Genomic DNA, 27,166 nt, shown 5'->3' with positions numbered 1-27,166 from the left:
GGCTGCACTCATGCTAATTAACACAGCGAATATTCATCACATTTAATACGAACACATGGTCCTTTCACAACTGGGCGGAGGGGCATTATGAATATTTTATCTTCCTCTTTTTCATCCGCTGATTGCTCAGAGAGCACCTTGGTAGAGGTGAGATGACGTCGGCGCCCAAACAAACTTTGCAGGCTGAGCTCACTCGGAGGATAAAATTAGGCTTTGTTTTGCACTGGCGTCATTTCAGCTGCGGTCGAGATGATCCAAGTGCAACATCGTCCATCTCGGGCTCTTCTTTTATTTAGTCAGAGCTGCTGATCCAAGATTTATCTCCTGTATCTTGTCTACCATTATTTCTGTCTTTCTCTACATTCTCTCTCTCGCGCTCCCTAATCTCTTCCGGACAACAAGCCATCTTTCGTTCTTGTAGCTCTTTGGAAAGGGAAGTCAGACAGCAGAGCAAGTGTCAGCAAAAGTAATTAAACGCTGTCCCATGAGCCATCAAGTACACGTAATGAGCCACACTGGTTCGTCTGCCACACTCCTCATCCTCAGTCCCCTCCTCTCTTCCCTTCAGTCTCACCTCAAACAGGACAGTCGGGCAGTTCCTCGTTCCTGGTGTCACCCCGCCATCCATCATCCACAACGCATCAGCCGTAACAAATTACCGTCCCCCCTCTCGCCATCCAATCGAGTCTCGCCAACGCTCCATTTGCCTAAGAGGATGCTAATGACATCATTTACCAGCTGTCAGTCAAACACTCACCCGCCACTCAGGCCTGGGCGGAGAAATCTGAAGACTGTGCTGGAGAGGCGCTTTGGTGGGCAAATAATAAGGTGGTAATCACAGAATAATGACTTTGCTGATACTCCCTGAAAGCAATCAAAAAGTCAATCTCACATGGCGATAATGGGAGCGTTGATGCAGTGTGTTTCTGCATTTAAAGCCTCGAAGTAGACAAATCATGCATGCTTGCGCAGATACAAAAGGAAGCATTCACACAGGTGTGAGAGCACAAAAAGTACATGTGCTCGCTTTCGTCAGAGCCCCTATTTTTTTAATAAGCAGCAGAAAAAGAGAATACAGGGAATCCATGTCCCCGTCATTGAAATGGTAATTACATTCTCACTCTCTGCCACCATGTCCCATGTTCAATTAATAATTATCTCCTTCAAAGTTGACCCTGATGTCGTTCAAAATAAAACAATGCCACAGAGATGGACATGAAAGGATGCCTGTCTCTTATCAGGCAGTGCAGAGAGACGAGTGCTGCTACGGGCTGTATTAAATTTAGAAGCTGATAAAAATGCATTGGATAAAGATGCAAAAATGTATTTTGGGTGCTGACAGAACCGAAAAATGACAAAGCTGTGATTGCTGATTTATGGCTTTAATACCAAATGTAAGGCAAAGCGGCCTTTGTGGCTGTTAAATTAATATATATTCAAATGCATTAAAGTCATACTATGCAGGAATTGTCAGTTATCGTCTGTAAACAGTTCAGTTAAGTGACGATTGAGAGGGATTACTTCGGTGTGAGTCTATGCATCATATTTTAGGAAAATCCTGCCCAGTATACAGAGTAAACCAGGAGTAAAGCTAACAGAGTAGTGTACACTGGGTCAAATTAATTGTTTGTGCATTCAATATGAAGACAACCAGATATTGTTTATTTCTGTTTTCTGTTTATTAATGATAGTGACACTAATCTATGCCAACAATGCCAACTGTGCTGGTTTTTGCTCTCTGCCACCCTCATGGTCTGTGTGAGAGGACATTTGGGCCGTTAGACAGTGTGCATGTCGACACACACGCACAGTCTCAGACTACAAAAAGCTGGTTCTGAAGCAGCAGTCCGGGCTGCTCTGCATGTCAGCTGTCGTCTGTGTTGTAGACATGATGGTTACAGTGTGGTTTATAATTTCAGATGACATGACATTCAGGCAATGACATGGAACAAACTTTATCTCCATTTGGATGTTCATACTGCCATCAGCAAGGATGGGGACTGTCAAAATTAATATGAATCACATAACGGGCAGCATGAACAGCAATAAAAGATTGTTGACAAAAACTCTTGGCTGTCGATGGACATGGCTCAACATGGCTACGCATACATACTGACTATCATTAGTCAATTAAGCAATTTATCTGCAAGTCTCAGATATTCGCAAGGACTGGCTACTTTTCTCCATTTCATATAACTAAGATCTGAATATTCTGGGTTTTGGACTATTGGATGAACAAAATGAACATTAGCTTGGACTCTGGGAAAAAATGCACTGGGCATTTTTCATAGTTTCTAGCATTTTACAGACAAAATGACTAATCAATAATGAAAATAATGGTTAGCTGCAGCCCTAATAATGAGCTTTCACAGCATAATGCCACATCTTAATGTATTGTATGAAATGCCAAACAAGAGACAGTCAGTGTGCCATTTCATGGAGGGTGAAGAACGAGAGGTGAATGCTGCTCAACAGCCGGATTCCCAGTTTATATTTAGTATATTCATCTTTTCTTGTTAGACTCTCCTGACAACCCTGTCATGGCTCTATGTTAAGTGTGCTGAGAGCAACTAAGTGGAAAGGCACTACTTTCATCCATTAAAATTTCAATTATGTAGCTACACCCCACGGCTTGAATGTAAGGAGTCACAGTATCTGGATATTTCAATAAAATAAAATGGAGCAGTAAGGGGTAAATGTAAAGTGCAGTGAAAAGCAGCTCTTTTCTCTCTTAGCGAATGCCTTCGGGACCTATTTGACAGCATTACTGCACCACGGGGGAACAGCACATACTGTATTGTAGGCAAGACAGAAATACACGCTCTCAACATACACACTCATGCAGCACATATACTAATTTATTCCTTCTCTTGCATTATACAGCATGAACAACCACCAACACATGCAAAACAAAACAATTTGATGTAATTTGCCAATATTCCCATGTAGGCACACATAAAACACATCTGGAGACCTCCCTCCATCAATCTTATGCCTCCTTCCACATGAGTGATGCAGGGTCGACGCCGGCTGTTGCTGCTAGCTGCTGTTGTTGCCATATTTAGAGTGCTAGCACTGCACAGCCAGACAAACTGTCAGAGGAGCTCTTTTTCAACCACCAGCTCAATGTGAGGTGCAGCGCGGCCCATATGGATGACTGGAGAGCAAAGTCGCCTGGGAAATCGCCATTTACTGCGAGTCAAGAAATGCTGATGAAAGCCAAGTGCTGACCTTGGCTTGTGCACAGCATTGCATTAATGAGTGTTTTATTATGACAAGGATGTTGCAGGAAATATGAACATTCTGCATTAATTATCCCAGAGGGATGGGTAAATTGGTTGTGATTAAACATCTATTCAAGGACATCAGAACAGGTATTATTTCATTACAGGAGATAACTCTCATCGGGGATGATCTCTTTCTTAGAGTCTACTCGTAATGCATCACTGGCTGATTGGAAATACTATCTGAAAAATCTGTTTTAATGCCTTTTTGGACCCGACTGAAGTTGTCTAGAAAGCTGAAGTCAGATAAGTTCCCCATGAATAATGTAAAGAGCATCCATTTAGGCCACTTACAGGCCTTTCACACCAAATGTTTGACATTGCACTGAGAAAGACCATCTTTGGCTATGGACACAGCTATACTAGGAGATCTTTTGTCAGGTTTTGCAGCAAATATGCTGATTTCCATGGCGGGATTGACAGAAAGTGGCATCCACAATTATGACTGTGCAGTAAACAACGATGGTACAAAATATTATTTTAAGCATCGCTGAATCCCTGGAATTCTTCGGTTGGACCATATCAGGGCTTTAGCAAAAAATCCCAAGCGGGCAGAAAATATCAGAGAGAACAAAGATTCTAGCTTAGAAAACTATCATTGTGATTATTTACAGTCCGATCCTAGTTAGCTGCTCCGGATAATTATGTGCAGCTCAACCTCTACCACTATACGAGCATTTGGTCTAACACCGCCATTAGGCACACTGAGCCAAGACTCTGGAGAGTAATTTAATTTATACCTCTTGCGTTTTTGTTGTTGTGCAAAGGAAAGCGGACCGTACCCCAGAGAGAAAATCCCAGATATCTGTGTTTGCCTCCCTTCCTCAGACGCGTCATCACCCTCACAGAGACAGATGAAGTGCTTCAAGTTAAACCCAGATTCAAGCAGTGATACATCAAAACTGGATTATTATGTGATACTAATGATTAAGCCCACAGCAGCCATATCCCAGTATGTATCCACAATAAGACACACCCACACACCAGAGTCGTTTTGGAAACTTTTCTTCAACTTCAAGGAATCTAAAGCAGACAGTGTGGATTGCTGTGCACAAAAAGCACTGCACACACATAACTGAATCACATGAATGCACAACCACTTATCAATAAACAAACAGACATGAATAAATGAATGGATATATAAATAACTAAATCAAAAGACAAGAAAACTTGGGTTTACTTGTTCCCCGCTGATTTCCAGTGAGCTGCTCTGAAGATGAGACGACAGTATCATTATCTTGATAGACAACAAAACAAAGTGTTAGCATCTATGCTCTTGCAACTGTGATGGTTTGATGCTAATGGCTGATGAAATCTCTGGTCTGATTGGTGAGCTTAGTTTAACTGTTCTCAATGTGAGTGGGCCAACGCTGCCTGAGATCAGAGAACCCCCCTGCCTCCCTTTAGACACACACACAGACACAAAAGACACACTCGTGAAAAACTAATGCACAGAAAAAAACAAGTCCCTGCATAGACACAAAGCCCGAAATTCACACTCTGCTCCTGCCACCACAAACCATGAGAAAATAAAAAAAAGCATACAAACAAATTCAAAGCCATACACGCCCCTACAAGGACTCAAGCGCACCAATTTGTTGCGACGCATGTACAAACGCATTCACGCACTGTCCGAGCCTGAACACACACACGTGCAAAAACAATAAAGCAAACCTTGTTAAGGGAGTGGGAGGTGAGGCAGCCAGGCAGAAAGATATAAATAGCCTGTCTGAATTCAACAATAGAGGTGGAGGGGGGTCGAGAGACAAGAAGGAGGAGGAAAAGAGGGAGGGAGAGCACAGGAGGGAGGTGAAGGCAAAAAGAAAGAGCTTTAAGGGACTGAGAGAAGGAAAGAGGTAAAGATAGATTCAGACAGTTGGAGAGGTAAATAAAACCAGTATGGAATGAGAAAACAGCAGGTCTCATTGCAGGAGAGGAGAGGAGAGGAGAGGAGAGGAGAGGAGAGGGGGAGGGGCTGGTTTACTGTGTCCTGATAGCCATAGATGTACCGTTTCATGCAAAGCACGACAGCAGCAGTCACAGTTTTTTGGCATATGGCAGCGTGTGCAGCGCTTTTACCAACTGTCCCAAGCTGCTTCCTGGAATCCAAACACGGCACCCGCCCAAAACCTTTGGCACCTGCACTCATTATAATTTTAACGTCACTTCTGACCGGACACACCGCCGCCCTTTTCATTAATCTTGCATGCGCACATGTTCTAACCTTCTGAAGAAGTGGAGGAGCTGTCCTGTTGCTAAAAAGCAGAGCCAGAAATCATTTGCATCGATTTGCATTAAGTGCCCTTAATTGATTGCGGTGAGCGGCCTTAACTAAAACAGGAATAGCAGCTTAACGCCAAGTGAAAAATATTCTGTAACAGTTACTGCACACAAAGTGATGTGTGATGGGTTGATGAGGGGGTCGCTCTGCTGATGCTGGGGCTTTGGAGGATTGCCATATGAATAATCCCACATGGGACGGGGTCGAGTCTTCAACATGGTTGAACAAAGCAGATTATCTACTCTCCTCTGTATCACCCTTGGCCAGAAGAGAAATGTCAAACACCAATAAAAAGGCTTTGCTTTACATGTGTGCTTGTTTTGTTTCAGCTGATGGGCTCGTCCATAGTGACTGTCTATAAAGGGGTGACCAGGTTCAAGGTCTATTGCTCAAGGGCACTACAGGACACTGGCACACACAGCGAGAATGTTTTCTTACTGACTGAACTTGGCTCGTCGTGCAGGGAACATTTAGAAGGCACTGTTGATTAAAGGAATAGTTCCACATTTTGGAAAATACACTTTAATGAGGAGATTGATGATTGATTCTTGTATCTATCTTTTCGATATGAATCTTATCTTAGCATTAAGTCTGGAAACATCTATTCTGGCCCTGCCAAGAAATAGTGCGGACCCAGGTAAAATCACAATCTATTATTGTTTTTACACTTAGGTTTTTGCGTGAATAAAACACATTTAGAGGTGGATTTTTCACCTTTGGACAAGCTTTTTCTCTGTTTGCATCCTTTATACTAAGCTAAGCTACCTGTCTCCTGCTTCAATATTTGCTTCAAATTATGAGAGTGGTATTAAACTTCTCATCTCTTTGCAAATATGTGTATTTTCCAAAATGTTGAACTAACTAATGAATCAATTATTTGTCTATAAAATGTTGGAAAATAGTGAAAACTGGCAACCCTAAGTCAACATTTTCATTTTGCATTCAATTTACAATGATGCAGAAGAGAAAAAAGCGGCAAATCTATACATCTGAGGAGCTGGCACAAGCAAATGTTTTTTTTTTATTGATGAATGATAAATGATTCATCACTTATCAAAAGCACAGTTTCATTCAGTAGGTCGCCTGGGAGCCAAGACACAGTTTCATCGTACCAAGCCAGGTTTAAAAGGACAACGAGTGGATACAATTGTACTGTGTATTGTCCAAAACTAATGAAATCAGGCTCTGGCAGTATTTCACAGACTCCTGCTCTACAGTCTGGGGCTGACCTCACTCTAATCCTGTGTCAAACCCCTCTGGCTAAAACACTGGTTGAAGCTCATCCATGGCTGAGAGAGGCACTGTGGAGTGGAGATCAGTAGTAGGGGCACTGAATTCCTCTGGTGACAAACGGTGGGTGTTGGTGATGTGGAGTAATCCCATTCACAACAACAAAGCCCAACCCCCCACCACACACACACACACACACGCGCACATACACATACACTGGCATACAGATGATGCCTGGAGCGTTATGGGGGGTAGGTGATGTGTGTATGCATGCATGCATGTAGCTGTGGGTGTGTGTCAGAAAGGGTGAAATTGTAATCTAGCAGATTATATTTGTGTGACTGTGTGTGTGTGTGTGTGTGTGTGTTAATGAAAAGGCTGTGATCTGGGTCCTTGCCTAACCTGCTTACGCCTCGCCGAGTCTACACGGCCCCATCTGTCCCTCCTCTTTCTCTTCCGCTGTGCCCCTGTCCCATCTTCTCCACCTCTCCCTGCCTTTTCTTCTCCTCTCCATCCTCCCCCCTCCTCCTCCTCCTCCTCCTCCGCAGCCAGGCAACAACACAAACAGTCCCTCTTCCTCCTTTACTACCACCTCCCCTCGCTCCATCCATCCATGCTAATTGAGGACCACTCTCTCTTTCTCTTTCTCATTTCCATTCTTAGTACTTACATGTCACCTCCATGTTTCCAAGTGTGGTGTGATACTCTCCACAGTGACTGGTGAATCCTCGTGCTTTTGCCAGAGAAGGAGTTTTTAGCGCCCGACGGGAGACAGGGGTGGATGGAAGGATGGAGGGAGGAAGCAGATGGCTCCTTGGAAGAGCGGTCTAGCTGATTGTGGACTGTTAGCTTTAGCGTTAGCCACAATAAGGGAAGACTCGTCTGTCAACACAGCTCGTGCACCTCCTCCTTTTTCCTGTCTTGGCTATTTGTTCCTACAGGTTTCCAGTTTGCTTGTCTTGTTTAGCATCTTCCTTTTAAACAAATAAAAGCAACAACAAACTCTCCCTGTTTCTTCTTCAACTCTGTCCACTCTACTATGATTTTTCTGTATGCCTCTCTATCTGCCTCCCTCCCTCTGTGACTCTAAGAGCATCAGCCAGGCTGCACTGCCTCGCTTATGTTGATCTCCGGGCTTATGCCCTGATTGGACACACGCCACGATCAGAGACGCCAATGGTGGTGCAGCAAGTGGATCACATGATAAGTGTGTGGGTGTGTGTGTGTGTGTGTGTGTGTGTGTGTGTGTGTGTGTGTGTGTGTGTGTGTGTGAGGAGAGAGAGAGGTTTTAGATGGAGGGGGAGGGAGGGAGGGAGGGATGAGAGAAGAGGAAAAGGAGAAGGAGGAGGGGTATTGTGAGTGGCTGCAAGCCACTACATCAGTGAGGGATTTTTTTTTTCCAAGCGCCTCAGCAGAGAGAGAGATGGAGGCTTTTTCTTCTCTGGTGGAGGAGGAGAAACTCTCAGCACAGACATTTGGATGAAAGAGATGACAGGAAGCCGAAAAAGACACAGCCTCTGATAGACGCAGGCAAGCACTGATGAACATAAACACAAGCGTGTACACATGCAACGCAGAAGTGGCTCCATCTTACCGAAACAGAGCCAGAGCAGTGCAGCGCAGCAGCGGTAATTGGACAGGGGTTGCTATGGAAACAGGGGAAACGGTTGCCTGACGGCCGTAGCTGTGCCCTGGGAGCATCAGACTTGCCTCCATTAAACACACACACACACACACACACATCACGTACACACAGCACACACACACACCTCTTGTTCTCTATACGCACATCATTTACTAAACTCTACATTCGGAGAGCAAACAAGACAGAAGGTGTAGCAGCTCCACCATGGTGTGTGTGTGTGTGTGTGTGTGTGTGTGTGTGTGTGTGTGCGTGGGCGCTTAAGTACCACAGTGTTTTTAAGCCTCATTTAAGCCTCTGTGCCTTTGTCTTAAATGAGCATAAATTCCTATAAGAGCCTGTGTGTGTGCACATGTATATGTGTGTGTGTGTGTGTGTGTGTGTGTGTGTGTGTGTGTGTGTGTGTGTGCAGGACAGATGCTCAGTCAACCATTAGGAGCCAGCGGCTGAGAGAGCCTTCAGCGTTTAAGAAATGCTCACACACTCCCGGGCCACAGCGCCGTGCGCTGATGAAAACCTGGTGGAGGTGTCTTAGTATTCCACACCTCAGAAAGCTCAGAGCCGTCAGCGGCGGGGAGCTGCAGGGAAATCTAACCGTACACTCGGAGCGTTTTGAAGTGGACGCCCTCAGAATTATCCTCGACACAGCTTGTTATCCTCACACACTCTCGAGAGGATACATCCTTATATACTATATGTACAAGAGGGATTGAATGGCAGCACGCATGCATTTACACACTGTAGTTACAGACTGGTCCTTTAGCAACAGGATTTATTCTTCAGAAACAGGGCTGGAAGGTATTTTTATGAATACAATACGGATTTAATGAATAAATCTGTTAGATTGTTCAGCACTGTTGTCATTTATCACATAACGTTGCATCACAGAGGGATCTTTTGAGATGTAGTGCTCACCAGACACCAAAGCGTGTTTATGAATATCATTGCGACCATCATACTGTTGAGTAATGATTACTTACGACTCATTCTTCATCAAGACGGCATAAAAAAATGACTATAAATTCCTTGGCCGACTGAAACACCAATAACCAATTACATGACTGATTGCCTACGACGGGGCAGCTCAACTAGAAAGTTCAATAGTCCAGTTTAAATGACCAATTGGTGGTAGTTAAAACGACAATAACTGTGCTTCAAATCAGCGGAAGTGGGATGTGCAGCCTTACCACTATATATTACTGATCCTGGCCCCTTGTGACAGTTATGCCGGCACCATCCATCATTATCCGAGGCGGCGATTTCAGTTTATACAAATCAGTATTATCTTCTTAATTCCTCCACACTTGCATAAATGTTCTCCCCTTCAAGCTTTATTGCATTTTATTACATTCTACATTTATCTTTCATTTTCCCTTTGTATCTGCCAAATATGCGTCAAAATATTTTTTTTTTCAACAAAATCCCTCTCTTTTGTCACCTGTAAACTGCTCAGATACTTTTAATGTCTAATATGGGGGGTTTATAGGCTTTTTAACCAATCAAATGTGATAAAGTAGCAAAACCCAGTGTCAGAGGTAAGTGTTTGGATTTCAAAAACTTTCTTTACATTGCTAAGAGAGTGCGATTGTGCTCTAATCTATTACTATTACAATCCATTATTTAGCATCATTTCCCTGGGATACAGAAGGGAGGCAACTGTAAATGCTGATTTTTGTGATGCAAATTTTCCTTTATCTCCTTATTTAATTACTCACTTTTATTTACCCTGTTCAGCATTTTCTCCTTCTTCTCATAACGAATATCTTATCATTTTTATCTGCTCAGGAGTTACACTGAGCTTTCCCAGTGTACATTTTTGGGACATCTTCCTCCTCTCTATCTTGTCATTTTGTTTTATGAAACGCGCAGTCAATGACTGACTCGGTTACAGATAAACAACTCAAGTTTCTCGTTGACAGAATTGGGTAGAAAATGACAACTCTCAGACATCATCACAGGGGCTGATGTCTCGAGAGTGTTTCTGAGTTCATGGCGGAAACAAACTGAGACTCAGCATTAGAGGCTGGAAGCTCCACACGCACCATTTAGCTGATAGGGAGCCCTCGAGAGCAAACAGTCTTACTATCGACAAGCTTCTGCTGAGTTTCAAACTCCCAAGGTGCCGCATGATGAAAGATGAGGTCGGGGAGGGAAGAGGGGAGAAGGACGGGAAGCATCATCTATCCCAACTCAATCGAAACTGACTCTCGCCTTCAAGGGAAAGGTGTGAAGGATGGGATTGGGTAATAGGATCGCTTCCTAGGGGAGGTGTGTGTGTGTTCTCCCACAAGATGAACCAGAAATACAGCTGAACATGAGACGCCGTAGTCATTCCAAGCCTCTTGGAGGTGGTCGCGTCAGTCCGGGTACATCTGTCATTAGATAAACTCAAGGTTTCAGTTAGATTCTTACAAACTTTAGACCATCAGACAAACAACATTTTTTAGGGCTGAATTCATCAAACCAAATGTAAAATCATGCTCAGAGTGATTCCACTATCAAAGGTTTTTTTTTTTTTTTCTTAATGAGTAGGAAATGTAAAAACACAGATGGTGATTAGGACTTCAATGGACTGTAGGTGGATTTAGTGTGGATTCAACCGCAGCTACAGAGGATGGCTAGATTTTTCATCTTGACTACAATACATTCTTCATTTATAGCCTCTGGCAGCAGATCAGGATGCTGTACCAAATAAAACAACAACAACAAATACATTTTTCATATCGCTCAGTGACTTCCTTTGTGAAGGTGGAGAGCTAGACTTTGTTCACAGCCTTGAATTCGAGCACCAACTCCTGTTTGTAATGACAGGCTGGCTTATGAAACCCACACTGCTGTCTTCCATCATTTAACTCATAGCGAAATGACAAGAGGCTGATGCAACTGCAGCATTACTTCATGCGCGCACAATAACAACATCACTCCATTCGCAAACAAAAATAAGATGTGCAAAGTCTTGAAAATGTATTTTTGGGGGCGCTGGAGGCTAAATGAGGAATTACACCATCACTTTAGCAGAGTTACATATTGGACTGAGAGGAGAGGACCTGCAGAGCTGCGAATGCAGAGCTGAGGACTGGCTCAGTCATGTGTGAGGAAGTGTTTCAATGCTGGTCGAAGCCAGTTAATCGGGACCACAGGAAATCACTATGTAAACAGTGACCTGGACACGGGGTGGCGTGTAGCTTGTGTCAGTCTGTTTGGTGTTTGACTCCATAAGATCATAATTTGTTTCACAAATCAGGGAAAAGGCAAAGGACATCTGTTAACTGCTACATCGGCTGCCCAGTTGAATACACAATATACAATATCTGTCATAAGCACCTCATTACTTTCACTGTCCGGCGGCACGCACGCACGCACGCACGCACGCACACACGCACGCACGCACGCATTTCCTGTGTGAGTAGACACAACATTAGCCAGCTTACAGGAACTTTTTCATCTTCATCCAGCCTCCAGTGAGCTCCAAATGAAGATGTAGTAGCTTAATCAGTAGCTCAGCCAATGGGAGCAGCTAATGTTTCATATCAGAGATAGTGAGAGAAAAAAAAAAAAAAACAATACAGGAAACACTCAAAATCTAAAAAGCCCCCGAGATGTGTGTGCAGTTCCCTCACTCAATCTGCACCCTATAAAACGGAAACGCCTAAAGCTGTGCAAACAGGAAAAAAACATTTCCATTTCACCTTCATCAGGCCTGATATTTGCATGGGAATCTCAGCAACGTCATTCTAATAACTATCATCATTTGAGATAACATGATTAACAGTGTTGTAATTAAGAGTGAGCTGTGTGACTCTGCGTCCTGACGGTATATACAACAGAAAGTCAGCGAAGCATGGCACAAACCCTTCTGTGCCATCGATCTGTATGAAGTTCACCTTAAAATAGCAAACTTGCCCCAGTCTGTTTGTCCTCAGTGTCATCATCTATCAGAATCTCCACTTATATTAGGAAACAGTCCAAGATTATCAACAAATTTAAGCTGTTTTTGTTTGACAGGACCATGTTAACCCGCTAAAGCTGCTCAAAGGTATGTGCATGGATGTGATTTTATCACATATATTCCACTGTTTGATCAATAATCAAGCCTATAATGTTATACTCTCAAACCTTAAAGGTGATGGATCAGAGTCCACTGAATAAGTAAACCAATTAGCTTCAGCTATGCATATCTATGTAAATATATACCTATACACATTACACATGTTATACTGCTTATGGGTATGTAACAATGTATCGATATGGTGCCTCTTAAACAGATAAATATAATCAAATAATAGGTTGTTTTCCCTCAAATATGAACACAGCAGTTTCATTAAGAGTAGATGACACATTTTCCCTCTCAAAAGAAACTCATGCCATGAATTTCTATGATATTGCATCTTCATGAGTTCAGTTCTTTCAGTGTTTTTTAATTAGTTAAGACATGTGTCCCAAATCAAGTTGAGATTATTAAAAAGCCAAACTGGGACTTTGAAAAAAGCTACTGCCAATTTCAAATATGGAAACCTTTTGATCCTGGAGCTGTCTCATCTGTATCTACAATGTGTTTAAACTTCTTCCAGCTGTTAGGAGTCCATCAACAACACACTGGAAAAATCAAACACATTTAGAATGCAGACTGGCATCAAAGGTACTTAATTTTGTCACTTTTCCAGTGTGAACGCACTCCAAAGTCAAAACCTAGTTACAATTAGTATAAATGGGACACAGCGATGAGTTTATATTCATCTCTACTTCTTCTCCGCACACACATGCAGTGTACCTTGTTGAAGTCTTCACTTGTGGCTCTCATCTCCTTCCATGTTTTGTTGAGCAGCTGGATGCAGATGCAGAAGAATTCCTCGAAGGAGCGATCGTGGGTGAAGAACATGGGGTGGAAGTCGTGGCAGTTTTCACTGGCTGTGGACACAAGAGAGAGAAATGTCGTCACCTACAGTGTAGCAGCCAAGCAGGTTAACTATCCATCTCATTTGAAAATGTGTGTTAGCTTGCTATATAACTAAGCGCCTACTAGCACCACCACTGCATGTCTGCATACACTGACACAATAAAAAGAACAGCCAGTTGGCCGGCAAAGGTCCATTTACTTTTTACTTTTTTCCTCCGTTGAGCGACTCATGCCATATGGTGGCCTTCAATTTATAAATATGTAATTGGGCCTGAAGGAATGTGGCCCCTAGCCTGGACCTGAACACCTGACTAATGCACAACAACAGGGACAAGCGGCCCACACACAGAGATACGGCAAGTAAACATCACTTAGCTAGAAAATGCTACAGATGAAGTCAAGTCACTGCTGCAGGAATGTTCAAAAGTGAAAAATGTGTCGGATGATCATACGTGATCAGTCTGACATTTTAGCTTCAAAGAATAAATCAGGCTTGTGCGTGCTAGACTCATGTTCAATTGCCCATCGTATAAGGAGTGCAGAGTAACACGAGATGTGACAGACTGTTCATGAGGGATAATCTAACTGGCCTGAGAGGGATTTTCTTCTTTCAGAAAGGTCGATGTGTTTATAGCTTATTTCATAGAAACAACTGCTGAGAATGAAATACAGTTCCTCAATGAAGAAAGGCTGTTTGCTATTGAAAATTTAGCTCCTCATCAACTTCAAACACAGAATATCCCTCGGAGACAAATTGTGACCAGCAAACACTGTTCCAACTGGATTAAGTTGAGATTTTTCATTTTCCAAAGCCAGAGGTGGTTTATTTTCTTTATTAGCAGTGCACTGAAGCATTTCAATCTCCACTATTTGTGTGAGCGTGTGTTTGAAATAAGAATGAGAGGAAAAAGGGAACGCCGGGGATCTTGAGTGCCCAAACCACATTAACCAAGAGGTAGAATAACAAGGCTTGACATTCATTTGAACTAAATTCGTCTCCCTCGCGTCGTCTTGCTGAGATGAGTGGAGGCCTTGAGCCAAAGGTTGGTTCATTTAAAGAGTTTCAGAGCAGACCAGCGGGGGCACCGGCCCACCACAAGCAGCCATGAAATTGGATGGAAGGGGTCAGGCGGCAATTGAAACTTCACAGTATAATGAGTGATGCCCGCGGGCCACGGGCACAGCGACCTGAGCCTTGATTTGGAGCGATGGATGGGAGATTAAGGGGAGGGTGAGGTGGAGAAATTCAGGTGGGGTGGGGGGTTTGTGTGCTAACAGTGCCAGTGGTCAATCGGGAAACTAATGGATGTGAGCCAAAACAGATACTGACTGGCCCGTTGCTTAGTCAACAGTACATTGCCCCCAGGGACAGAAGAAGAAAACGGAAAAAAAACAGGACAGAGAAGAAAGGGTGAATTTAAAAAAAGATCCCAACTCAATCAAATACCCTTTTGATTGGAGAGGTTGAAGTTTGGAGTGACCTCTGAGCTAAATGGGCTGATTATCGACAAGGCCAACAGAGCCCTGAAGTGGCAAGGTGAGGGGAATTACATGTCAAGGCGTATTTGGGAAATGTAGACAGTGAAAAGTCTCATGTGGCTCTGCAGAAATTTCTCCATCCGTTGCAAAGCATGCTGAGTCGCAGACAGTTTTATTAGCTCTCGCAGGGCTCAGCAGGACCGGAAGCGACACGGCGTTGACGGAAAAAAAAAAAAACCACCACAGCGTGTTGATGCTTGAAGTAGTTCACAAACAGTGTTCTGCATTGTAATACTCTTATTGCAAACTCACCCAAATGGTTACAGAGTGTGAATCACTGAATATTTCATCAAACAAACAATTCATCCACACTGAAGAAATAATTTAAGAGGAAGAAATCTGGATGCAGCTGCTCTGCATTTTGGCTAAGTACTGAGATGAAAGCACAACAGTATGGGGTGTAATACTTGGATTTATGGGGGAAAAAAAAACCTCGATATACTCTTGAAAATAAAATGAAGTCCATAATAGGAAGGTGTTTTCCGCAGGTTGTTTTTCTACGTTGGTTCATTAAATTTGGGCACAACCCTTGTCTGACATTGCTGGCTTGTGGAGATGAATTTATAGCTAACTGATACTGCGAGCTATGTTACAGCCCAGCTGAGAATGCCATTAATGTTTACATGCCATGCTGTCACAGGCACGAGACTCTCATTCATTACTAGATGCACGCTTCCCTCTGCACAGTGATATGGTTGGCAGGTGCAAGAAAATAGTTCCGCTCACAACAAGGTCTGTGGCTTAGCTTGAGTTTATGACACTTTGAGCAACACAAGCCGAGTGCCATGTAGTTCCATCACATTCAAGAGACGTCAGACATCTGGATAGCCGATATCTCCAGAACTCGGCAACTCACACCAAAACATCTAGATGGATAAATAACACTATAAATAAGAAGGACAAACATTTGGGATTATGGGGTGAACTGTTCCTTTAACCCAATGGTTGCTGCTCCATTTCAAATCAACACTGTCCTTAGAGACTGCACTATACAGTATTTTACAGAACATTTAAGAAGTACCAGATGTTTGAATGTCTACTTTTTTCAGACGAATAGGCCACATGAAGAAAAAGCAATTCAGGACAATACTTTGAAGCACTGCAGCTGCTTTCCAGCTAGCTGAAATGTCATGTCTGAATCATTCTCACCACTGCACAAATGCACTTAACATTCTCCGCCTGAATGGAGATGGCACTGTATGAGTGCAAAGTCATGTTACTGCGATTAGGTAACTATTGCTTTAAGCCTTTTTTTCTCCATGGCGATGCTTCAGCATTATTCTGACTGGCACTGGAACCACATTGATGAAATAAAAAACATCTCCTATGCAATAAAAATACTGTACCACACATCACACTGACTGATGGGGCTTAGTAGCTGGATTGGCTGTGCTGAAGGTCTGTAGTGAAGGAAAAAAAGAACCACCAAGCTCCTCGCTCCTCCTGCCCTAAATCGTTAGGCTGCACACGACCTTAATCTGACCCTCCGTGTGTGTAAACTGTACGTGTGTGTGTAAAACTGACAACTGGGAACCACTAGGAAATGACTTTCAATGCCACAAACTATCATTACTGTTCTCACATTAAGGGCCCTGGACGAGTGAAGCTGCTTCATAACAATGTCTTTCTGTAAGAGGACAAAAGGGAGACACTTACAGCATTACTCAATGATGTGTAAGGAAGAAATAACCGAGAAAAAGATACAGAATACTTGAGGACACCTTTAACCTTCGCTTTAAAAGCTATTGTATCAGTTGCAGTAACGCAGTGAGTTAGTAGAATCTTTATAAACTATGTTCAATGCTGTTGACAACAAATCTTTAATAATTTGGGCCATGTTAAACATTAATTAATTTATTTTTTTGTGTAAAGAGTATTGTGTCCATTTGTGCAGCCTGTTGGCCAAATTAGTGTTGGGCCGCTGCACAATTTGGTCTTTGCAAAGTATTTACATCTTTATTTGCCTACAGAGCGGAGAAGTGAGACCTGAATTATAAGTGGTCACTCGAGACACATGTGGAAACATGTGTACTGACGTACTTCAACTTCCACTTGTGATCTGATCACCCAAGACGCATGTTAATGTAAACAGCCTCTGTGAGTGAAAGTACACACAGCGTAAAGTGGGTATCTTGTCTGTGAAGTTAAAGGCAAACTGTTCCTCTAACATCACAGTTTGGTAGGTGAACAGACAGAGCAGAGCAGCAACAGCTTTTTCCTGTTTTTCAATATGAAATTAAATAGCTATGGAAAACTACATAATGCCATGAGCCATGTCCCTATAACAGCTATGAAACCTGAGGTTGTGCACTTGTGAACCACTGTGTGCTGGACTCTTAATTGGCTGAAACAAGGTATGTAAAACCTCGTCTTTCTTCTCCCCTTCCACTGAGAAACAGCCTTCTCTCCCACACGCAGGCTAACATGGTCATGGAGATGGGGTGGGCGACTGGACACATCAAGTGCCTGAGGAGTCTGACACTTTTCGATGGATGAGTCACACAGCCAGGGACACACACACACACACACACACACACACACACACACACACACACACACACACACACACACACACACACTGAACTCTGCTTGTAGCAGGATGACACGCCACAGAACAGCAGGGTAGATATGAACTCTCTCCCCATTAAAGTCACAATTTATGACTCTTTTTGGCCAAGCATATGGGTCCACAGCAGACAAATGAGATGGATGGAAAATGGGCTGTAATGAGTTTTCTTTGTCCTGTACGCTTCCATCCATCTGCACAGCCAGATGTTCAGTGCCTGTACCACCCATAAAGTAAGTAACAGTATACTGTGATGACCAGTTTTGGTTATCTTGGACCATATGCTCACATAGATCAGCAGAACCTGATGCTTTACTGTGCTATTGCGCTGTAAAGATGTCACTACAAAATGATGACAAATAGATGATTTGCTGGTACAACTGGATGCGCTTTGTGTGACACTTAATTGCAAGAACAACTGCACAACTTCCCCCTGGACCAGACAGGGAGTGCCAGTTTTGATTAATGACACTTCAGCTGGGTGAAAGCTGAAAGGCCTTTTAGTTAAACAGTGTCACAATAGGGCTACAACTAGTGATTAATTATTGTCTGTTTATCCATCTTTTTAATTGTCTTCATAATGTGTACAGTGAAGACTGTCCATCACAATTCTCCAGAGTCAAAAGTGACTTCAAACTGTTTTGCCAGACAACCAGGCCAATACATACGGCTGAGTGGACTACTCTATATTTCTGAAGTCTTTCACGCTTTTAGGTTGCAGAAAGTCCTCTTCACAAATAGAACGAAGGGTTTGCACATCACACCTGTTTTGTACATGGAGAACAAATCGCTATACAATGGTTCAACCAGACTGACAATAGAAAGGACAGAAGAGGCAAAGATACCTCTGAGCAACAGCCGAAGAAGAATAGAAGAAATCACCAGTGGTTGGTAGAAGAAATGGCCACGTGAGACTAATCTGAAATACACTTGTTACAGCACTAGTCTGCAATCACACAGTGTTTGCAATTCATTTAATTAGCTCACAAGTTAAGAAACATATTCAGAAGACGGGCACTCGAGGTAATTAAGTGAAATTGTCAACGTTGTAGTGAAGTCATTTAATTTTGTGTTATGTATTTGGAACCGTTCATTGACACATCAAACCAGGCACAGATACTTTTAACCAGCTGAATCGCTGGTGTTGGTGTGAACTCTGGATTTTAGGTGGATGTTAACTACCAGCGATGGTAGATGTGCAATCATTTTTGATGACACCTATTCAAGTCTTTTCATCAAGTGGGAGATGTCCGAAACTCACAATATTTATGACTCTGAATAACAACTCGGGAGGCTGATGTTTTTCCGCTTCGGTTGCTCGTGATTACGGCCTGAAAGCCATGATGAAGTGAACGCGTCATAAGCTCTGTAGGCAGGCAGGAGTTCCAAGTCATTGGTTGCAGACTAAATTAGACACATCGGCGCAGTGATGTTCCACAACATCACACAATATCATCATGACGGCAAGACGACTCAGAGGTTGTACAGAGTTCTCTCCTCCTCTCATTTTCTTTCTATCCATCCGTCCATCTCCTGGGACGTGTGCGGCTGGGCTGAGGTCAGGGGTCACCGTCATCTCCCTGAAGTGAATGTGCTACTCCGGTTTTTGGGTGCATGTGTGTGAATGCAGGCATGACTGAGTGTGGGACAGCTGTCGCCTGTCACGCTCTTATCAAAGTCCATTCAACGTGAGCGCTCTGTGACGTCAGCGGAGAGCTAATTACTCAACTGGCCACAACACAGATGAGTTCTGCAGGAGAGAGAGAGGTGACTAAGCGTCTGCGTTAAAAGTGTGTGTGCGTGTGTGTGAGAGAGAGAGAGATGTGAGGGCTGAATGCCACCCTGACATCTGTCAAGGTCCAGTGTGTATTTGTTTGTGTGTATGTGTGTCCATGAATGTGCACAAAGTAAGCGAAACAACCCCCAGAGTCACCTTGCAGCTATGCCACATGATGAATACACAGCGAAAAGTGTCATCCTCACTCCAATTATAATACCAGCATGCCCTGATGTCCAACTGTGACAAGGGGAGTGTGTGTGTGTGTGTGTGTGTGTGTGTGTGTGTGTGTGTGTGTGTGTGTGTGTCCAGTGAGCAGCGTCAGCACCATCTTTCCGGTTCAGTCACTGTTTGCGCGTGTGTGCAGGATGCCAAGGCAGCAGGTACACAGAGATGCAAACCACGGCTGGCGAGATGACTTAGCAGGCTGACTGTGTACTACTCAAACAACAGCACAGCATCAATGTACAGATACTGGTACTGTCCTGTGTATCAGGCTCATCCCAGGAGAAAATAAGCTTAAAGAAACCAATTTATTTACTGTCATTTTAGGTGACTGTGCTGATCTGACTGACTGAAAAATCAGTTGTGTAGATTGCCTTTGCTTATTTGCTAGACTGAACTCAAAACACTTTTGGGCTCGGAGACACTTTTATCCCACGCTCAATCAAAACAAAAGAAACATCTCTGAATCAAATAAGAATCTTTTCTCAGAGTCAAAAACCCTGAGACCCTTTTTGGTTTAACCAATAACATTTTTTTGCATCACAAAATCATTTTCTTGCCTTTAATGTGTGCAGCCAGTTGGCTGTGAACGTGTATTTGTTATGGGCTCACAAACACAGATTTCCAGCATGTGTGCCCCATGAGCAACTTTCTGCATCATCAGTATCTACTTAACACATGCACACATGCTCTACATATAAATAAGACATACAGCACATAGGACTCACACACGGGTCCAGCAGGGAAACTAATTAGCTGACAAGCTAATGAACGTCTTGCTAGCTCTGCTGGGGCAGATTCTGGGCCAAGCATGCACCATTAAAATGTAATGTCTCTTGGTTTTGAGTTTGGACTCTGCGAAATGTGAAATGATGAATCAGTTTGATAATGTTTGCTGGCTTGTACTTACTCTTCCAATTTATAGTATAGAAACGCATCTCTACCCTGGAACTAATGATCATTAAACCAAGATGCCAGGAGAATGAGGTCACTGGTTCAGGTGGAAATGCAAGATAAAAATAGGCAGAGCGACAGCTGTATAATGCTGTGCAAAATAAGCTATATTTGTCTTTATATTCTGAGCCTTTTTTTACACCAAGTATTTCATTTTAGGGGTGAAAAGAAGCACCTGAAGAACCCTGATAAGATAAAGATGAAAAAAGGGAAAAGTCAAAGCGTTATTTCCTCTGTGGTCTCTAATTACGTAACCATTTTAGTGTGCAGAGTCCCCAACAATGGTCAAGATGCATTAGAGCACAGAGGGAGAGTGAAGGGTAACAGCAGATGGAGAGAAGGGAAAATGACACTGAGGGAGGCATGGAGAGAATCCATCAGCACTGTGGACTGAGACAGGAGTCCAACACATTTAGCAGTACCTCTGCTTTCACAGGAAAACATGTTCCCAAACACAAGCAGGCTTGCTGAACTGCATCTCACTGCGAGCTTTCAATCAAGTCGGAGCTACCCCTGATTGCATTAATCAAAAGAAAATAAAAATAATAATTTCTTTCACATCTCAATACATCAGATATGGGTCATTAGATACAGTACGGACTATAATATGCACCTCATGCCAAATTCCTCTGAAGGAAAATCTCAAGCGTGAGTCATGCTTACGCACACAAAAACACAATCTGTCTGAGTTTGCCCAAATGCAGGAACAGAATTGTTTAATCATAACAAAACAACAGAAAAATCCTCCAGCTTACATGCACATATGTGCACATGCACAAGTACACACACACACACACACACACACGGAAGCACACAGACACAGCCTGTGTTAGAATTATACTTCTTAAAAGTAGAGAAGTAGTGGGAACACTTACAAATGACAAAATGACACACAAGTAACACTGTAATGTGATGTACAGTCCTTCATTTAAGGGAGGAATCTTTGTGGAAAGGAGTGATAAAAAGCATTGGAGAGTAGCTGCATAAACCACTGCAAGACTCCCCTCAGCTGTGTTTATCAGGTGAAAGGTCTTCAACTACCGATGGAATTTCTATTAAGTGTGGACTCATTTTATGATTTGCGTGAAGAATTTCACATTTACATTGCCATTATTTGTATTTGGTTGATTTTTATTGGTTTGTCTTATTTTATGTGTATTAGCTGCTTTCCTCTCCTCATGATCTCTGCTTCCTCAGCAAGGGTTTTTAATCAGCTGCATTGTTTGTTTGTTTGTTTGTGTGTGTGTGTGTGTGTGTGTGTGTGTGTGTGTGTGTGCGCGTGTGTGTGTGTGTGTGTGTGTGCATCCAGTGAAAGGCTAGTGTTCTGTTTGAGTTCACCTTTGACAAGGTCTGCTAGTAAGGGGCCTTTTGGGAAAACAGCTTCAGTGTGTTGAGAACACAGTGTATAGTTTCTGGAAAAAAGAAAAAAGAAGTTTGAGGGTGCAAGTGAGGGTGACGGGTTGGTGAGAGTTTGATGGTAAATTACATCCAAGGAGGCCCTCGGAGAAAACACGCAAGTGAAAATGAGAGTGGCAGCACTGTCACTGGCTGGGCTGCGCTTCATCCAGCGCGCTGCTTCAAGTCCACCAAGGGCTACTGGGAGCTGACAGGGGACAGGGATGTCTGAAAGACTCCAAGGATGCTCAAAACTTGAGATTCTCAAGCAGCCATCTGTCAAGTTTGTTGTTATTTGTGCACTCCAATTTGAAAACCTTTTGCTGGTGTATGCCCGAGGCTATGAAGCGGAAAACCCAAAAGAACGCTCCCCCTTTAACACGGGGCTGCAACTGACAACTGTGCGAAGTGGTTGCTGACTGCCAAATAGATCCTCATGTCATGACTTGAGGGATACTTGGGATTCTACGCTTGGCCTTTCCTCCTCCTGCCATCATCCACTTTGCTCATGATTCAAGGAGGGAGACTTACGGGAGGGATTAGCAGCTAAAACCTTGAGACTTAACAAGTCATTTCAAATGGGATCAGTTTCCAAGCTAATGTTCGGCTAACACTAATGTTAGCATACTAATGTTTGATCTTGGACATAAAGTCTCATCCCACTGATACTTCATTAGTGGGAGCAGCTGCCTACAGAGGAGGAAATGATGAATGAGACAGGACGCAAACATATCATGGAAGGCACATTTCATGCACTATAACTCAGGCCGCCCTCCCCGCACGTTTTAGAGAACTCTTTAAGAAATGCCAGTAATTTAAAAGCAAATATGGAAAAATTAACGGCAAGATTTATTAGGGAAACTATTAGAAAGTCATATTCTTGTTCATATTTTGCCCTGAGCAACTGCTAATGTATCATATTAATTGCTGGATAATGTAATGACTCGTCAGCATGTGAGGAAAAAATGTCTCTCTCAGTGGGTCAGAAATGTAATTAATTCTATTAAAGTGATAAAGTCTATTTAGAGTTTGAAACACTAACCCCCCACAGCGCAGGCTTGAAAGTTGAATGTTTTCAGATTTTAGTTATTATGCAGAACTAATACTGCGTGTGCTTCGAGTCAGACGATCGCTATACTGTATGAGCGTAATGCTGCAGTCCTCCAGTGTGCTCATTATGATCCGCACCATCATATTTTCACTGCATTTTGGCTGTAGTCACTGCTTTCATGTCTCAGGTCTCATGCACGACCTTGTCAAGTTTGCAGAAAGCCATGAATGTTTGACGGTGCATGTTAGAGTATCTGTGCTGGAAAACATCTCCTTAATTAGAACATTATGAGTTTGTTAGTATTCAACAACCGCAACAGCCATTAGGTTTATGGTGCATGCCTACAGTATGTGCAGAACTACAGTTATTCAGTTCTACATGACATTTTTGTATCTTAAAATTAAGAGAAACAATGAATAATGAAAATGAGTAACTTGCAAGTTGAGTAGTGGATGGTTCTCTTACATAAAGTGGACAGAAAGCCAAGAATCACGCTCAGCTTTTCAGTGAGACTGAGGAAAAATGTTCAGGATGACGTGATGCCAAACCATTTTACATGAACAGATTTTATTTAGTTTTTTTTTAACCAATTTAGACTGAAACATTTTAGCCCATTTCTAAAACTTATTATTATTATCACATGTGGGAGAAATAATTATTCAACACATCAACATTTTTTTTTTTTTTTTTTGGTCTCTCACAGTGCTCAGGTGGGATGCTTCTAGGTCTTTTTGGAGTGGTTCTTGGCTCTTGGAGGACTCTCCTGACTAACTTTCTTACTGCTTGGTTGTAAATCCTGCGAGGAGCTCCCGTGCATGGTTATTGATGATGGAGTGATGTTCCTTCCACTTGTGGATAATGGCCCCAAAGGGACTGAGAAATCCATCAATAAACAGTGCCATGTTGCTTAACAATGCTGTTACTTGGAAAAGCTCTTAGCCTCCAGCCATCTTGAGATGTTTCTTGCGTGTAGCTTGGTAACAAATGATTTCACTTGCATTCAGAGGTGGGTAACAATTTTTCATAGAGTGGAAGTGCTAAGTCTTTCTGTAGCACACACAACCAATTAGTGGAATGAGCCGGTTTAGTGCTTTTCTGACTGTTCAAAACCTTTTTCCTGTTGTTCCACTTCATTGCACAGAACTTGCATGATTCCTTTATCTGTGTAGTTTTATTAAGTTGATACCAATCTCTGGTCTCGATTTCAATTTCAAGAAAAAAATGTTGACATGTTGAATACTTATTTCCCCCACTGCATTTACACTTCAACCCTGTTCAGTGTACGGCTGCATGTCCAAACGTGACATTTCATTTTGACTGTGACTGCACGTGTGTTCAGTGTCAGTACGCGTGTTAAAACTACACCTCAGCGACACACTATGGGCCGGTCCAAACACATCGCAGCATTTCAATCTCATGCTGTGGCATGTCTCAGTGTGTGTGTGTTGTGTGTGTTTGAGGCTATGTGTTGTTTTTATTGGAAAACAGCAGGCAACTCAGGAATGTCATTACAGTGGGAGTTGTCCAGTTAATGAGTTTGGATGACTCTGAATCACCTGCTGTGTTTGGACATTCTGCATACACACATACCCAAGCCACCAAGGTACATGCACACACCCAGGAACACACACAACAAAAGACATACACATCACAGCAGTGCCTACATAAGACACAGTGATAAGCTGGTTACCTGCTTTTGACCAGCATCACATTACTAGATTTTTTGTAGTGGAAGATGATGAGACATATGACAGGTGGAAAAAAAAAATCACCTGTAATATACAGTATTATTTAATATTGTCAAAAGCCAAATAGAAAGCAGAAAAACTGAAACGGGAAAGTTGCAACATCCTCTTTTTGACAGGAAGCAACAAATTCTATAATAAATTTGGTTTTAATTAAGATACCATTAGATTATTGCTATCAAACACGTCAGTCTTGCTCTTATTTCTTCATAATAATTCAATAAAAATATCAATTTATATGAGACTGGCAAATTTATGTGTAAAGATATTATATACTGTACCTAAATGAATCTCACTCAGCTTGACTTGCTGACTGAAGATGTTTCACCCTCAGCTGTGACAATACAATTCTGCCTCATGTACCATTTTCTCACGCAAAGCACATAACTAAGAAACTAAAAACCAAAACATAAACCTTAACACTGCCCTTGAGAAGAGACACTATAAAAGAAAATCAATAAATACACCTAAATAGAAAATCAATCCAAATATTCCTCATGATGTATTGCGCTGCTGTGCTGTGCTCATGGGCTAAGATGTACAATGGAGCTGTCTCTGGTGCTGAACATGGCCTTTTGTTCTGACCTTGGCTGATGGCTCTCTGATGGAAGACACAGTTACAAATATAAGGACATCATGTGACTGTCAGTCTGGAGCCTGCCCAGACCTGCCTCTGTCTGTGTGTGTGTGTGTGTGTGTGCTTTTTAAGTTTAATGTGTGTGCGCTAGTGTGTGTCTATGCCGGGACCTGCCACGGCTCGCCACCCGGCTCTCCATCTCAGCAACGTGATGCCACACCGTGAATCACCAAGCAGGGCCATTACTCACTAGGCCTGGCCCTTTCTAAATAACTTCATAAATATTCCATGGGCCAGCTTAAACAGGAGAGTCTGAAAAGTCATGGCTTGGAGCCTCAACGACGCAGTTTCTATTAAGCCCCGTGTTGCAGCGGAAACATGGTGGGACAATTAATCTTTTAGGACTTAAAGCAGCGCGACAACAAACGCAAGAGTGAGAGAGAGAAACAGAAAGGGTAAGAATTAATGGAAGGTGGGAGAGAGGGGGAACTGGGAGAGAGTGACACCTGGAGAGTGTTATGAATTATGCAGAATCTAGCAGCAATGACAGTTAATTCAACCAAAGCTTCCTCCTTTCTCCAGACCACACCTGCACAGACATAAAATATCTCAACAACAGTTGTAAAGGGAGAACACCTCAAAGCAAGGGTAGCACTAAAAAGCAGAATGGAAGAAAGTCTTCTGACCCGAAAGAGCACAGAGACAACCGTCATGCCAGATTCTGAAGTGGACTCCATGTTGTTTATTTTAAAAATGGCCAGACACTACTTGCTTGTGCATTGGAGTCATTTTTGTCAAATTCACGGGGTAGAAAAAGAGCAAATCAGAGCATGAAAGCATGAGAAAGGATTACAAGTCTGAGAGCGACAGATGTTCTTTAGACCCACAGAGAGGGGAAAAAAAGAGGGAGCCTGAAAGAAAAACTGAAGAGTGAGAAAAATAAAGCTCAAAAGAAAGCCTGAAGAGGCAAACAGGGAAGAAAGGCAACTTCAACAGCCACCGGCAAATCCAGAATCCCTCTGTGTTTCATCCCCGTGAGAAAACAAGAAGAGAGTGTCTGGCCTCTGTCAGAGCCACACTGGCATTTCACAGTGACAGAGAGAGCAAATGAGCCTCTAAGACGTCACCGCCGTCACCATTAATCTGCTGTCTTTCTTCTGCCTTTATCCACAAAGGGATGTGGAGAAGAAACGGGGAGAGGAAGAAAAAAGAAGAAGAAGAAGCTGAAATGAACTTTTTTTTTCTCTGCACCAGGGGTTTGGACTGTTTTTTACAGAAACTGGAAGACAGCCATGACTTTTTAATGGAGCATTACAGAGTGCTTGTGTTCTGGTTTGCTTTACTGCCGCATCCACCAGCGGCTCTGCATCAAGGCTCTGCTCTGCACTCAACACGATCAAAGGGTAAAGCTAGCTTGACAGCTATATCATCTACAGGAGCTCTTTGCATGATTTGAATCCCCTGCAACACTTGAGATTATTCACAAGATTCAAATGAAGCTGTTAAGTTTCAACAATAAAGGAGCAGGCTAAGAGCCATGCCAGCCGCTCTACAACGCCATGGTGCGCTCCAAATTTCTGAGCTCCCACTTGAAACTTTCAACTGGAACACCACCTGAAGACGGGTTTCTGACTCAGTAAGTTGGAAGAACCTCACCAACCCGAATCTCAAAATCCAAGATGGCTGCTCTGCGCATCAACAAATGAAAGCTGTGCTAAGTGTATTAGAACTTCTGCCATATTTGTGTCTCATTTAAGTTGCACACACAGTGCTGTCTTTGAATATGTTGCTACAGTGTTTGTGTGAGCAAAATGCCGCATAATGTTTCATTATCCTTGCTTTCCCTCAGGCGTCCATTTTGTTTTTCCAACTTGTATTACTGGAACGCAGTCAGCTGACCTCAGAGGTAAATGGAACAGCACAGTGATGACTTGAGCTAAATGCTAACATCAGCATGCTAACATGCTCACAATGACAATGCTAACATGCTCATGTTTAGCACG

At 42.8% G+C, this 27,166-nt stretch overlaps 1 protein-coding gene across 10 annotated transcripts in view; it reads right to left on the bottom strand.

Moving 5' to 3' along the window:
- The window catches only part of elmo1 (engulfment and cell motility 1 (ced-12 homolog, C. elegans)), a 103,299-nt gene that overhangs the window by 17,505 nt on the left and 58,628 nt on the right, over positions 1-27,166 (bottom strand). For 9 of the 10 annotated variants that reach the window (XM_076754524.1, XM_076754522.1, XM_076754527.1 and 6 more), the window contains one exon: positions 13,209-13,345. In XM_076754524.1, coding sequence (XP_076610639.1) covers positions 13,209-13,345 — 137 coding nt within the window. Of the gene's footprint in view, positions 1-7,465; positions 8,090-13,208; positions 13,346-27,166 lie in introns of those variants that run through there. The other variant, XM_076754529.1, reaches the window with a different exon arrangement.

Source organism: Chaetodon auriga, chromosome 17, assembly GCF_051107435.1.
Source record: "Chaetodon auriga isolate fChaAug3 chromosome 17, fChaAug3.hap1, whole genome shotgun sequence".
Taxonomy (NCBI): Eukaryota; Metazoa; Chordata; class Actinopteri; order Chaetodontiformes; family Chaetodontidae; genus Chaetodon; species Chaetodon auriga.
Note: the sequence above shows the minus strand (reverse complement) of the source record. Positions and strands in the feature narration are given on the sequence as shown.